The sequence below is a fragment of the Maniola hyperantus genome, chromosome 13 (genome assembly GCF_902806685.2).
Source record: "Maniola hyperantus chromosome 13, iAphHyp1.2, whole genome shotgun sequence".
In the NCBI taxonomy this organism is placed as follows: Eukaryota; Metazoa; Arthropoda; class Insecta; order Lepidoptera; family Nymphalidae; genus Maniola; species Maniola hyperantus.
Window position 1 is genome coordinate 11,002,929 of NC_048548.1, and position 14,848 is coordinate 11,017,776.

The window sequence follows — 14,848 nt, forward strand, 5'->3', positions numbered from 1 at the left end:
TTGTTTTATTTACTAAATTGATTAATTTATATTCTACACTTCTTTAACCGACCTCTTATAACCGTACCTATATACATATACATTATCATAGTCTACATATTTTTATATTACACTGTTTTAAGTTACACCCGCACAGCCCCCGCGCTAACCCGATGCGGGAGAGCGCGGGTGATGTGCGGTTGTGTGGGGCGTCCCCCCGCCTCATACCCCCGATTGCCATCTCGACCTGTGGCGTACTATACATAAGGTATTTACCTACTTCCAAAACACACATATTACACTTATTTTACATATTGATAGGTACCTCCGCACCTAGGCCTATACACAGTGGCGTGCTGGTCATAGAGGCATAAATGCACTGCTTACCCCAGTTATAATAGCTCAATGGATATTTTTCATTATGACCTGCCAGTAAACAGGTTCTCACCTAACTAATGCCTACTCTGGCTTCAAACCCTGTGCACGCCACTGCCTATACATGCCAATTAATAATTATTTTTTGTAATCACAAAAGATGTTATAACAAGGAATACAAATATAGTTTGAACTTATATTTTTTGATAATAGTCCAGTCTTCTTCTTCTTCTTTGTCGTATCACTCTTGGCAGAGCGGTCGTGGTCATCACGAAGCAACGTCTTTGAGGGCAGATGTTATATGCCTCACGAGCATTCGCCATTTCTCCCTGCTGGCTGACAGCCTGGTACACTCGTGCAAAGGACCGCCCACAGCAGACTTAATTTGGTCGGTCCATCGCATGGGTGACCTTCCTCGCCCTCTGGTGCCCTCCACCTTGCCCTGCACGACAAGACGCTCAATCGAGTCACTCTCACGCCGGGAGACGTGTCCGAAGAATTTTAATATGCGACTCTGTACTATCGACGAAAGTCGTTTTTTAATGCCGAGTTCTTGGAGTATAGAGATGTTGGTTCGAAATTCGGTCCATGAGACTCCTAGCATTCGCCTCCAGCACCACATCTCCAGAGCATCAATCTTCTTCTTCTCGACCAGTCGCAAAGTCCACGTCTCCGCAGCGTATAAAAATATGGGGAAAACAAGTGTTTGAACGAGCCGGATCTTCGTAGCTTTTGTAATGTTCCTGTTCTTCCATATTTTCTTCAGCTTGTCCATCGCAGTTCTTGCTATCGCCATACGTCGTTTTACTTCTTCTACGCAACCTCCATTGTTCGAAATTAAAGCACCAAGATATATGTAGGATTGGACGACCTCGCAGTTCGCAATCTGAGTGACTTCGGGCGAGTTATTGTTGGCTCGGTCTACAATCATCATCTTAGTTTTACTGCGGTTTATCTTTAATCCGAACTCTAGGCTCACGCGCTCCATTTTGAGAAGTAGTTCCTCCATATGACGAGCACTGGTTGCAAACAGGGTGGTATCGTCAGCGTAGCGCAGATTTGATAGCTTGTAGCCACCAATAGCAACACCGTCTGTCCAGTCTTCAAGAGTAATGCGCATTATGAGTTCGGTGTAAGCATTGAACAAAAGCGGTGATATTATGCATCCTTGGCGAACACCTGCACTGGGATGGAAGTCTTTTGACAAAACATCATCCGTCCGCACCGATGCAGTCCCATCTTCGTAAAGGCGTCTGAGAAGATGAACTAAGTGTTGCGGTGTACCCATGTCCAGCAAAACATTCCACAGTTTCGGCCATTTCACAGAGTCAAACGCCTTGGAGAAGTCAACAAAGCAAATATATGTTGGTTTGTTGAACTCTCGTATAATGATAAAATGAATAGTCCAGTACATGAATTCTTTTTTTTTACAAGCAAAAATATGTTTTGGTATTCTCTCAAAATTTCATGGAAATCAGTTATGTCATTTTAGCATGACTGACTAGAAAACTAAAGTTTTCATATTTATTATAACATTAGCTTGTGCCCGCGACCTCGTCCGCGTGGACTTCACAAATTTCAAACCCCTATTTTACCCCCTTAGGGGTCAAATTTTCAAAAATCCTTTCTTAGTGGATGTCTACATGATAATAGCCATCTGTATGCCAAATTTCAGCCAGACCCATCCCGTAGTTTGAGCAGTGCGCAAATAGATCAGTCAGTCAGTCAGCTTTTAATTTTATACAGGGTGTAACCAGAATGCTGGCAAAAATGAAGACGGGTAATAGTACCTACTGATGATTACTGATATTATGACACCACAAAAAAAAACGCAAAAGAAATACTATAATTTTGTACATAGTAGGAAGAGATAGTATAACTTGACTGACGCTAGAGGTCAACGAACGTTGCGTAAGGTAGGCCACTCGGATCAATGCCACGTCGTAGGCGGGGCATTGACCCAAGTTTTGCACACTCTACCTAAATTACTATAACTACAAAATGAGGCAAATGGTTATTAGTATTGGATTGTGTTTAGGTAGTATAACAAAAACGCCAAGTTTTTGCTAGCATTCTGGGTACACCCTGTATATTTAGATTAAAGTAGGTTTAAGTATTATTAGATATGTACACGGGTAAGTCGGTTGGGTTAATTTGAACATATGAAATGGAGTCTCTGCCTACAACAGCAAACACTATGGTCACTTGATCGCCGTATTTAGAATGGAGAGCTGCGATTTCGTTCCCAGGTGGTAAATTTACCGACTCACTGAAATAAAAAGAAAAGTATTTATCATCATCATCATGATCAACCCATCACCGGCTCACTACAGAGCGCGGGTCTCCTCTCAGAGTGAGAAGGGTTTTGGCCATAGTCTACCACGCTGGCCATGTGCGGATTGGTAGACTTCACACACCTTTGTGAACATTATGGAGAACTCTCAGGCATGCAGGTTTCCTCACAAAGTATTTATATCGACAAGAAATCAAAAACTTCCAACCGAGAAGAATCAGCAAGAAACTTGGCAGTTGCTCTTTTCAAAGATTTGATATACAATATTATGCCATGTAGGTATAAAAGTAATTGCAGTCCAGCGCATTGCTGCAGAGAGCTGCAAGTCAAATCCACGCTCTTTTATCATTTAATAATCTTCGATTGCGCTAGTTAAGCAACGTTGATTCAAGCCAGTAACTGGATGGGTTATCATCACCAACATCTTAGTTCAGTTGTATATGGAAGGAACTGGGTTCCTACTTCCTACCACATTATTATCCCAAAATCCCTACCATCAGTATTCAGTACCCATAATATTATAAATGCAAAAGCGTGTTTGTGGGTTTGTCCTTCAATCACGTCGCAACGGAGCAATGGATCTACGTGATTTTTTGCATGGGTATAGATAAAGACCTGGAGAGTGCCATAGGCTACTTTTTATCCCGGAAAATCAAAGAGTTCCCACGGAATTTTTAAAAACCTAAAACCACGCAGACGAAGTCGCGGGCATCATCTAGTTACTAATAAAGTATAAACTCAATTTCAACTTACTCAATGCATATTATTCGGAAGTGCGGCGTAGGTCGATTGGATTTTTTAAAATTTTGTACATCTCTATTGAAAACATCGAAATCTATGACAAGACTGCATTCATCTGTTATTCCTTTATCAGTCTTTATCACGCTTAATTTCTCTAAAACTGACGCCATATCAGCACAGTCTCCAGGTTTCACTATGGAATTTACTCCCATTTTATTCTTATTTGGCATGTTATTTTGAAATTCTACAATTGCTGCTTGAATACTATTAAAGAAAGACTTCTTAAGATCTAACCAGTTATCGAATTTGCACGTTTGTATCTTTATAAAATCATATAGAAATTCTTCCCTTTTTATATCTGTTACATCACTGTAGCAGTCATCATTGCTTATGATTTCTGCTCTACCAAAGTCATCTTCTCCTGGCAACCAACCTTTAGTAAAATTATTTAAAATTACTTCACTGTACTTTTTGTTTGTTACTGTTACTGTATTTTCATAACTTTTTGGCGTTACTTCAATCAGTGGAGTTTTTTGCATCTCAGATAATCGCTTCAGTATATTGAAAGGATTTTTTAATTTCTTCCCACTAACTGTAGGCGTTTCTTCTATGATACAATCTAAATCTGAATTGGAAGAATCGAGATCGATTTGATTACGACACGCAAGTTCATAATCCTCATTCAAATAGTAATCTTCATTATAAGATTCGTTAAATGTTTTGAGAAGTTTAGAAAACGCTCTTCGATGTTTTCCTGAAGATTTGTCGTTATATTCTAGGTCTTTTAGACGCAACCCAAACATTTTTAGATTATTTAGATTCTCTTCAAATAAAGGATCGGGTTTACGTCTCTTAGAACTAGGTCCTTCATCATCGTCATCTAGTGTTATTGTATCTACAATGGTTTCATCTACCACAATATCAAATCTCTCATTAAGTCTCACTTTAGTTTTGTATCTTGTGTTGTATGTTTGTATTAGTCGTTGTAGTGAATAAATGTTTTGTTCATGTGTATTGCCACTTATTATCAGCTGTTTTAATCTAGCAGCTAATTTTAATATTCCATCTAAATGCTGCTTTTTGGCATTTTTTCTTGTTCGCTTTGTGTTGTTATTTTTGTTAGTGTTATAAAAATTTGGTCGCCAAAGATTTGGGCGCCAGAGATTTGGTTGAGCTCTAGGGTAAAAGTAGAAGTTGGGAGCAAATTGCCAACTGGGTAAGAAAGGTCTTTGAAATAGCATATTGAAGTTGTAATAATTGAATGGCTGACGTGGTCTCCAATAAACATATGGTCTGTATTGTGGATTTTGGGTTGCAAATCCTGTATTTGTACTATGCGCCCATGCATTTGATGCAAATCCAGTATTTGTAGTATTAGATTCTGTTCTAATACTTGTGCTTCTTAGCCTCCTTATATGGCTGCCGTTAACTTCGTCATTAACACTGTAAATATTTGATTCATTTGAAGATGGTCTCACACTTTTTTCTTTCTTTTGTATGTTAAGAAGATTTACTTTATAAACTGGTCGTGTTAAATTAATTGTGTTAGGTAATAATTGCTTATCTGGTGCTTTAACAGTGACGATATTCTTTTCTAAAAGTTCTGGTACACTGTCAAAATATCTATGTATGACCTGGGTATTACATGGTTTTAATTGTCTATTTTTTAATTTTCGCAATTTTTCAAGGCCACACATTTTTTTGTGTTTTATTTTATTTGTAAGTTCTTCATGCATTATTTGTATGTTACTTGTTGAATCATCATTTAGTATCTCTTGTTTCATATCTATACAGTCTTCTTGTAATTCTTCTGTAGGGCTCAAGGTGCCAATATTTTTACCTTGTTCATGATTTTCATCATTATTTTTGTTTTCTGCTGGTTTGTCAATATCTTCTTCTTTATTTGCGCTTTTCACACCATTATCTACTTTCTGAGTATCATTTTTCTGTGTAGAAGTACTGGTTTCTGGTATAGTATGTCTGTAAACGCGATATCCTACGCGGCTAAGGGATGCGTACACTTTGTACTGCAGAAGTGTAATTTTATCTCTAAGCAACAAAGTATAGGCTTGCTGCAATGATACTTTCACATCATTGTGTTTGAGACATAGGCAGTTCTGTAAAATAACAAGTAAATCATAAATATTATAAGTAGAATTAAAAAATAATAATAACCAAAATTAATATCTTTTAATATCAAGACTAAACCTTATCAAGTTAGCTCATAGCTTAGTTTTAAGTTTACATAATTATCACCATTACGTCGGTTTATCTATACATTCAACAATTGACAATCAAAAAATGTACAACAGTGCCCAATTTAAATACAGTGCGACAAGGCTCTCTTGGCACTTGAATGACATTGACAGGGGGGCGCTGTTGGAGAACAAAGGCTTAGAATATTCAAACAAGAACAGGGGGACGGGAACGGGAACGTTAGATCCGAATTTCACCACGCCCCAAGTTAGCCTTGTCGCACTGTAAACAGCTTTTACTTTGACTATAAAGGTAAGTCGAAACATGGCACTTACACTTTCCAACAAAAACAGAGCTTCCTCAGGTTTGAGAAATAATTTCTTCCCTGCGTTGTGACCCAAGTATTGCCAGCAGCTCCCCACATTCTGCATTACTTCTGCCAACATTAGCTCTTCTCTCCATACCGCATGGCTCAAGGCTCCACTAAAAAGACATTAATTAAAATATTAGGTCAAATATTCAAAAAGTGAAGATCTGCCAAAAAAAAGCAGACTTGTCTAGGTGTTATACACCACTACTAAAATACATATAATAATATAAATTTATATGTATACACATATACAACAATATATTATTCTTTAACCACAAATGTATGATAATTTGTATGCATGCTGTGGTTGCCTATAATAAGCTTGTCATTTTGTGAATGTATTTTAAATAGTTAAAATTGTTTTTGTGACTGTTTTTGTGAATGACTAAGCTGTTGGTAAACCCAATAAAGAAAATGAAATAAAAAACAAGACAGATTTATATGAGAGATTTAGGTCTGTCTCGTTATAACTCTGTCTTCAGTCTAAGAAAAGTCAGAGTGTGCTCTTATAGATCTCACCCTTAGAGGCATAGAGGCTGATGAGAGATGGAGAGCACATTGTATGAATGCTCCATCTACAATATACCAATCGGAGGTACGTAAGCAGTCAGATGCAAACTATTAATTAACCTGTAAATGAAGTTACATGAGACCACTCAAGGCAAAAAAAGAAAAGCTGTGATAGCCTAGTGGTTTGGACGTCCGCCTTTTAATCGAAGGTCTGGGGTTCGATCCCAGGCACCCACCTCTAATTTCTGGGAGTTGTGCATTTTAATTAATTAAATATCACTTGCTTTAACGGTGAAGGAAAACATCGTGAGGAAACCTGCATGCCTGAGAAGTATCCATAATGTTCTCAAAGGTGTGTGAAGTCTACCAATCCGCACATGGCCAGCATGGTAGACTATGGCCAAAACCTTTCTTACTCTGAGAGGAGACCCATGCTCTGTAGGGAGCCCGCGATGGCTTGATCATGATGATGATGACTCAAGGCATATTATATGTAGTTTAAGTGTCTATTTATGTAAGCAAATAACAAATAAAAAATTTGCCTAGTGGATCCAAAGCCTTTAAAATTTCTTTATCCCAAATACCTTTTATCAATGCGTTCAACTTTAATAAGATGTTTTCTCGCCTCAATCGCCGCTTGGATCTGTTTATCTTCCAGCCAACTTTTGTTTGGGAACACTTCTTTTATGCCCAACTCTGGGAGAGTGGCCTCTATTTTTGTTGCTCCCTTGGCCACTATTTCATAGCCCCTATAAGAATAAGATCATTAAAAACAAGAATTAAGAAGAAATCATTATGTCTTCCAGCCAACGTTAGTTTGGGAACACTTCTTTACTGCTCAACTCGACAGTAGCCTCTATTTTTGTTGTTCCCTTGGCTACATCGATGCTTGGCCACTATTTCGTAGCCCCTTAGAATAAGAACATTAAAAACAAGAATTTAAATCATTAACTGCTTGACTAGATGAAACAATATTATTGTATTGACTAAGCAAATAATATTGTTATCACTTACGAAAGGGTCCTTCTCTTCATGTTCATTTTCTGACTAAATACATATTAATTTAAATTTTAAGTATAAACAAAGAAATTTTAAGTACTAAGTACCTAATATTCTTGATGTAATGTAATAAGAATTATTACTTTCAATAGCTATACCTATCGATGTTTTTTTATCGTAAAATTTATTTTTTTACTTAGTTTCTATGCAAATTCTTTGAGGTAGGTACCTTAGATACAAAAAGAGACAGACAGAGACAGATTCGATTTGCTTGTCTGAGCCGTAGACTGAATAAAAAAGCTAGACTAAAGTACTGTGTAATCGCGACTGAGATCGCGATAACCCTACGTAACGATGAATAACACGACAATTAGGTACCATTGTTTAATAGTCAATATTTTGTATTAACCGATCAACAATATTTGTATTAAGCGTTTTTTACGTAAAAACAAGTAATATAACTAGTGAGAAATACAATGACTCCACGAATTCTCAGTTTGTTTTGCAAATAAAGTTGTAGTCCTTGAAAAGAACGGTTACACGATAAGGGACAGAAAATAGGTTAGCTGCGTCTCTGTTTATCACATTAGTAACTTTATGTTCTGTGCTCTCTTTTTAGTGTGAATGAGAAAGCAAACGTCGACTAAACACGTGAGTACAGCTGGGATAGATATTATGTAGAATGAGAAAGCAAACGTTCCTTTGTCTAGATTTTTTACCACGGATCTATTTCTTACTCAGTCTACGGTATTTATTTGACACAGACCACTGACCAATAGGTAACACCGATTTGGTCCATAGACCTTACTGATTTTTTGAACTGACTTTACGGCTCCGGATTCCAGCATTTTTGAGCCTTTTTTATTAATTAGCTCAAAATAGCTAGAACCCAGAGCTGTAAAACTAGTTAAAAAAAAGCCAAGTGCTCGCGCCAGCTCGCGCGTTGAGGGCTCTTTATTAGTACCTATAATATAATATTATATTTATTATTATTATTTATATATTATTTATATACTTATTTTTTCAACATTTTGCACGATAATTCAAAAACTATAATGGCATAAAACTAAACAAAAATCTATTTTAGAATGTATAGGTAAAGCCGTTTCATATGTACCCCACTTAGTATATTATACTTACTTTGAAAGTTGAAAATACTACTTAGCTATTTGTTCATGAAAACACTTTAATTTTTTTTGTGATTTACGGTTTTCGGACCTAACTACCTACCTGCCAAATTTCATGATTCTAGGTAAACGGAAAGTAGGTACCTACCCTATAGGTTAATTTCTTGATAGACAGACAGACAACAAAGTGATCCTATAAGGGTTCCGTAATCCGTTTTTCCTTTTGATTAACGGAACCCTAAAAACGACAGCTACTACCTTTAAAGAAATAATAATTATTTTAACTGGGACAATTGTGGGGAAATCCAAAACCATCAGTACCTACCCTGTACTGCCATACCCCTTCCAGGTTAGCCCGCTATCATCTTAGACTGCATCACTTACCATCAGGTGAGAGTGCAGTCAAGGGCTAACTTGTATCTGAATTAAAAAAAAAACCCCATATTATCACAGCATATTATAAATGTGTAAAAAAATGTTTGTTGGTTTGTCCTTCAATCACGTCGCAACGGAGCAACAGATCGATGTGATTTTTTGCATGGGTACAATTGTTGAAGACTGGAGAGTGACATAGGCGACTTTTTATCCCGGGAAATCAATGAGTTCCCACGAGATTTTCAGAAACCTGAATCCACGCGTACTAAGCGCATCAGCGCATTTATAATAATACAGGGAATGTATTTGTTACAACGTTATAATATAATGTGAAAGAGTGTTTGTTTGTTGGTTTATTGGTTTGTCCTTCTTCCATTTAAAGTCAATAATTGTCTACAAATAAAAAGAAAAAAGGAAAATCTTGAGCTATTTATTGAAAAAAAATCATAGAAAAATTAGATATCTTTATTTGGGGTGTGTAAAGTGCTCGTACATGGCTCGTACAGTACGCGCGGCGAGAGTTTGGCTTTGACCGTTATTGCGCAGAAATCAGAAATTGGGTATCAACGGGCAATTAGTGGGGTGCGGGGCGGGTGTGTAGGCGCACGCGGTGCTCTGATTGGCGCTCCACTGCTCCAGTCGTTCCCTGCCTCTGTTTGTACAATCACGTTCACAAGTGAATTGCTATTTTCGTTAATTGTTTATTATATAAGAATCTGAATAGCACTGCTGCTAAGACTTTTTTTAATGTTAACTTTTGTATTTAATAATTATTTTAAGTTTTCTTTTGTTTGTATGTACCAATTTTACATGTATCTTGGAATAAATAATTTTATTAAAAAACAATTATTTAGAATTTTCATCGCTGTCTCTGTAAACTTTAAAAGGAAATAAACATTTTATATAAGTAAAATAACTATCAATAGTTTTAATAAATGCAGAAGTTTATCTATTTCGTATTATTTTCTAGCATTATTACCACTGTACATGAATTTTGACCCACTCAAATATCCAACCTGGTACATAAAAAAGGAAAAGTATTGTGTGCGTGACAGTACCCATGCGCAGTAATCCCCTCCACCCGAAGGTCAAAGCCAAACTCTCGCCGCGCGATCTGTACGGTCCATTTATATTCAATGTACTCTGTGGGTCCGTTCAATTATTGTCCGCGCGCGCAAACATACACCGCGCAATTATTCGAAGATCCTTGTGATTGCACGCCGTCATAACAGATGGCGTTGTCTGCTTTTATATCGAGCTCATAACTCGTGCGTTTACATCTGTATAATATAGTCTCTAAGTTTATGCAATTTACAATTACCAAATGATTACCATAGATTCATTTAAAATTTTTGGAAGATGGTACGTTCAGTATCATCTATAGTATACCTAGTACCTACCTAACTGCTTAATATGTTTGTGACGTTATGCTTATTTTATTGGTTTTAAGTTTTAACTTTATTTTGTAACTTTGTAAGTGAACTACTTTATCTAAGTAGGAATATGTTTATGTTATATGGTAGGAACTAGGAAATAGGAATAACTTATTAAGGCTGTGGGCATTCCTGAGGAATGCTTAGTTAGGCCAATCGCAATGTATCGGCCTTTCAACTTTGGACTATACATAATAAAAATTTAAGCATATACTACTAAACCTACTTAGGTGTTTGAGTATTAAGATCTCTATTTTCTACTGATCTCTATGTAGGTACTTACATAGTATGTAATTACTAAAGTAATTAGCTAGTGGGTTCATAGACCTACTGCTATGGCCTACACTTGACGTAACATTAGGTATGGAAATAGCAGACCTACATACCTACCTAATTATAACTAGATCTGTAGGTCTTGAATTTCCTAAGGTTTAGAGTAGGTTCCTAGGTAGGTAAAAATATTTTTAGACCTTTGGGACTATTGTCAAACCTAATGGATTCTTCTAATTAAATATATTAATTTAGTTTTCGGTTAATTCGTGAAATTCAGATGAACGTAGGCAAATAATTCTATTATCAAAGTTCGCCTAGCGCAAACTTAAAACATTGGGTAGCGCAATCTAATTGCGAAGTGTTTCAGCGAGACGTGAACTCAATTTCCAGATGTATTTGCTATCTTTGTATCAAGATTCAAGTCGCAGTCGACTCCACCTGAACATTGAAACAATTAACCCTGTATACTATACTTCCTAGATAGTGCAAATAGCACGCTCTTGCTAGCTGTTGTCGAGTCAAGTTCGACGACTTTTCAATTCTACCGGTTAATAATTGTAGCGTAAGCTCAGCGTACAGGCTACGATAGTCGCGTAGTAGCTACGTTTAGCGTAGCGGTAGCTCTAGCTTCCCTGACTATCGATTAGTCTTCGCCAGACCCGAGGACACCCGAAAATACCCGAATGTCCCCGACGCAGCCCGAACCTCGCCATACACGGCGGAAGCAATGAAATGTACAAAAGGATATGAACCGGAAAAATTGTCGCTCTCCTTTTTCTACGCGTCTTATGCCCGGCTAAAAGACTTCCCTTGTTAGGTTTTCTTTTCATCCCTTTCGCCTGAGGGTGACATAAAATGAAAATTATAGGTTAGAAATATTTCACTGTCTGTTTTGACGATAAATCCCTCCGCTCCGATAACCAATAATTTTCATAATTCTATAGTTACTTGACTGATATGTTTACGCGAATACCTATTTTTAACCGACTTCAAAAAAAGGAGGAGGTTCTCAATTCGTCGGAATTCTTTTTATAACTTTATTTATACTTAATCGTTTTATAGGTATTTTTGTACGTATATTTGTGTCTTTACTATATTTTAAGTAGGAAACTATATGCTCTAGATAATCTGGCAATTAAAATATGAGAGCGTCATTATAGTACCTAAAGGTTAATTTGTTGTATATGTAGGTTTTGAAGCCTGCTCGAGATGTAGCCAGACGTTTAAGCGCTACGAGGGCTGGAGGCGATTTAACGTATTGTATACAGCCCACTGCCCATACGAGTTTAAAAGAGGCGCCGCCCCCACGCCGCGACGTCTTGCCAGGCTTTACCGCTTAACTCAAAGTTAGAGTACGATAGTCGCCCGTTAACGCAGGCAAAAGCCGGCCGGCATCGATTTAATCTTTCAAGAATTAAAAATTTCATAATTTCGATTCACAGAAACGGGCCGCGTTGACGCCGCCGTCGATCGAATGCCGGGGGATGGGGTGGCGCCCCGGCCATACGTTTTTATTTATGGTATATTTTGACGTGCGCTCTCGTTGCTAACTTCAAGTCGCCCAGATAATGGGGTGATGAATAGTGTTATCGGTCGCTTTTCGCCGTGAACTGCGCTCGAACCGTGCAGTGAAACTCTTATGAATGCAGTGTTTCGCGGAAAAACCGCAGGCTTCGGCGATTCGCACGGGGCAATGTTCTTTCAGTGATTTATTCGTTGAACAACCGGCGTGCTGCTTGACACTAATTTTGCTGAATGCAGCAACTGTATTGGTTTGTGTTATTAAATGCTGCACACAATCGCATTTGGGATTGACAAAAGTGCTGTTTTGATGTTATTTTTATACCTGTATCCTGGATAAGTAAAAACCTGAAAAACAAGTTCAATTAACTGCAGTCACGTGCAAGGTAAGTTTCAAGTCTTAGTACAGTAGGTACGCTGAGAGCTTTCTATTTTAATATTAAAAAGAAAAAGTAGTAAAAGGGCTTAAGTACAGAACATTAATTTATAATACGTAGAATATAATTTTATTGGCCTACTCATTTTTATAAATACACTATGTTTATTAAATTATAGTTAGTTTCACGTATAGAAATAGTAAATTTTTTTTTTTTACATTATGTAAACTTTTATTTTCGTAGTAAAGCTAATTTTATTATTGCGTTAATTACTGTAGTGTAAACATGAACGGCTGGTGTTTGCTAGCAGCACCATCTATTTCCAAATCTGAGCGAACATTAGTTCTTTTTGTTGCCACGAGAACCAGCGCCAAAGTGTCAGCCGGCGGCACGCCTGCAGTCACGCGGCGTTGACGCGCGTCGCAACATGGTTGCGTGGGTGTAGATCGTTCAAGTGATAAACTATTCTTGTTTTCTTCCCTATCTACACTACTACTAGTGTTTTCATCGGACCCGCTGTTTATCAACGACCTGGATCTGGTTGTGGAATGTTTCAACTGAGTGTGCAGTGATATACATGAAAGTGTTGTATATGTGTGAGTGTTTTGTTATTGCCGCGACCGACAGGGGCAGGATTTTGGTGGTGCATTGAAGGTCTAGGGCCGACATGAGGAAAATAAACGGTAGGAATGCATTTCATAAAGATTTTAATATAAGAACTCATTCATGGATAAACTGTAAAGCCACTAAAATTGGAGATAAAAGCCCGTGTGAAAAAGTGACCGTTGTGGTCTGAGATAAGAGCAAAAAACCGTTGCAATCCAAGATCGAACTTAGGACGTAGCGAATAAAACCGATGATAACATTTGAATATGTAATGCGATAACCTCACGCAAAGTTATCCAGTCCACTGATATGACCGAATGTACGCAAATAGTTACTCTTATTAGAAATCAAATGAATTAACAAGAAAGTCGGCAAATATGATTTAAGCAAACCTTGTATTTTCTATTATGAGGTTTTATTGCTGACAAAATGTAAACTGTGACTGGAGAAACTTGTTTCTTATTTAAACTAACAATAAGTGGGCCTCAATAAAAAGTTATTACTTGCACACATCTCGAAATAGTGTTGCCCAAGTGAGGATTGACCGAAATCATTAAGCGTAGCAGATCCCATACAAATGGTCTATAAACGTAATCCGACAATGTTCGATGGGTTGAGTCGAGACGTGTTATGAAACAGACTTTCGGGTCACAAGCAAAAAGAATTGGAGGATTTCATTTTCCCTAGAGATTTTATTGTTACTTGTTCTTTTTGATGTCGTCGAATTAGTAGTGAAAACACTAATAAATTGAGCTAAATTGGATAGACTCCAGTCTTCAACATTATAATAGAGACAAAGAATTTGTATATGTAAATGATATTCAGCGTCATTATCAACTGTCCAAGGTTAGCATGTATTCCACCGCAGAAATATGAGACGTGGTAGAAACGCAGTAATACTATAGTCATTATGCACTTTATCTAGATACACGAGATTATCTTCCAATAATTTTCATGATACTAAAACGCGTTGGGAGGTCGCTATTACCGGCGACAGACAGAAGATTTATTGTTTAATGATTGCGAGTGACACGGTACAACGCAGAACACCTATTTGTTTTAATAACATGCCCGAATGAAGATATACCCGGCGCCAGCTGATGCAAACATGTCTCATTTTGTGATGCCATAAAAGATAGTTTGCGATTCAGACAGATATGAAATTAGTTTTGGCTCGTAATAGTTAATTATAAGTTTTAATGAGAGAGGCAACGACATTCAATTCTCATTTAGAACTTTGATCGTGGTCAGAACTTTCCTTACTATTCCTGAATTTCATTTAGCATTTCAATTTTTTTTAATGTTTTGATGACAAATCAACACAACAAAAGCAACTCTTGTTAATGTATAGACAGCAGTTCAAAGGATGATTCTTTGTTGAGACTTGAGAGACGAGCAGGGAATTCTACATCTTGAAAAGACGATGGCAATTTTCAAAGTTCAATGGTCGATGCTTAGTTAATATGCCTGCACGTAGCTGCAGAAAATCAAATAAACAGTCGCTTTCATCTCCGGTTTATCGGCGATGCACTTCGAAGCCTTGCACTTTACCGTGTGTTGAACACAACTGTTCATTCTCGCGACCATTACTCAAGCCACCGAGGTTGTCGACTTAATTCATTTTATCGATCCTGCATTCCGATAAAAACTGCTATGCATAAACTGTTAAGCTC

At 37.4% G+C, this 14,848-nt stretch overlaps 2 protein-coding genes across 3 annotated transcripts in view; one reads left to right on the forward strand and one right to left on the reverse strand.

The window, feature by feature from the left end:
• Positions 1 to 2,440: 2,440 nt before the first annotated feature.
• On the reverse strand, positions 2,441 to 7,708 carry Tsen54 (tRNA splicing endonuclease subunit 54). Of its 2 annotated transcripts, none has more exons than XM_069502536.1 (5): positions 7,571 to 7,708; positions 7,049 to 7,213; positions 5,920 to 6,067; positions 3,401 to 5,505; positions 2,441 to 2,623 (listed from the first exon to the last, which is right to left on the reverse strand). In XM_069502536.1, the coding sequence occupies exons 3-5, from the start codon at positions 6,028 to 6,030 to the stop codon at positions 2,464 to 2,466; spliced, it is 2,376 nt and encodes a 791-aa protein (XP_069358637.1). In that variant the 5' UTR covers positions 6,031 to 6,067; positions 7,049 to 7,213; positions 7,571 to 7,708; the 3' UTR covers positions 2,441 to 2,463. The 2 variants fall into 2 exon arrangements, with proteins under 2 accessions (XP_069358637.1, XP_034830555.1); XM_034974664.2 differs by having other exon boundaries at positions 7,479 to 7,678.
• Positions 7,709 to 12,967: 5,259 nt separating this feature from the next.
• Positions 12,968 to 14,848, forward strand: part of ckn (CRK like proto-oncogene, adaptor protein) — a 337,471-nt gene continuing 335,590 nt past the window's right edge. The window contains exon 1 of the mRNA XM_034974669.2: positions 12,968 to 13,252. Coding sequence (XP_034830560.1) covers positions 13,237 to 13,252 — 16 coding nt within the window. The 5' untranslated portion in view covers positions 12,968 to 13,236. The remainder of the gene's footprint in view (positions 13,253 to 14,848) is intronic.

Excerpts from the sequence above, each read along its gene's own strand:
- Tsen54 (XM_034974664.2), bottom strand. The coding sequence starts at position 7,504 with ATGAACATGAAGAGAAGGACCCTTTC. Across the intron at positions 5,506-5,919 it reads CTCTGTTTTTGTTGGAAAGT|AACTGCCTATGTCTCAAACA; the intron begins GTAAGTGCCATG and ends GTTATTTTACAG. Across the intron at positions 2,624-3,400 it reads TTCCGAATAATATGCATTGA|TGAGTCGGTAAATTTACCAC; the intron begins GTAAGTTGAAAT and ends TTTTTATTTCAG.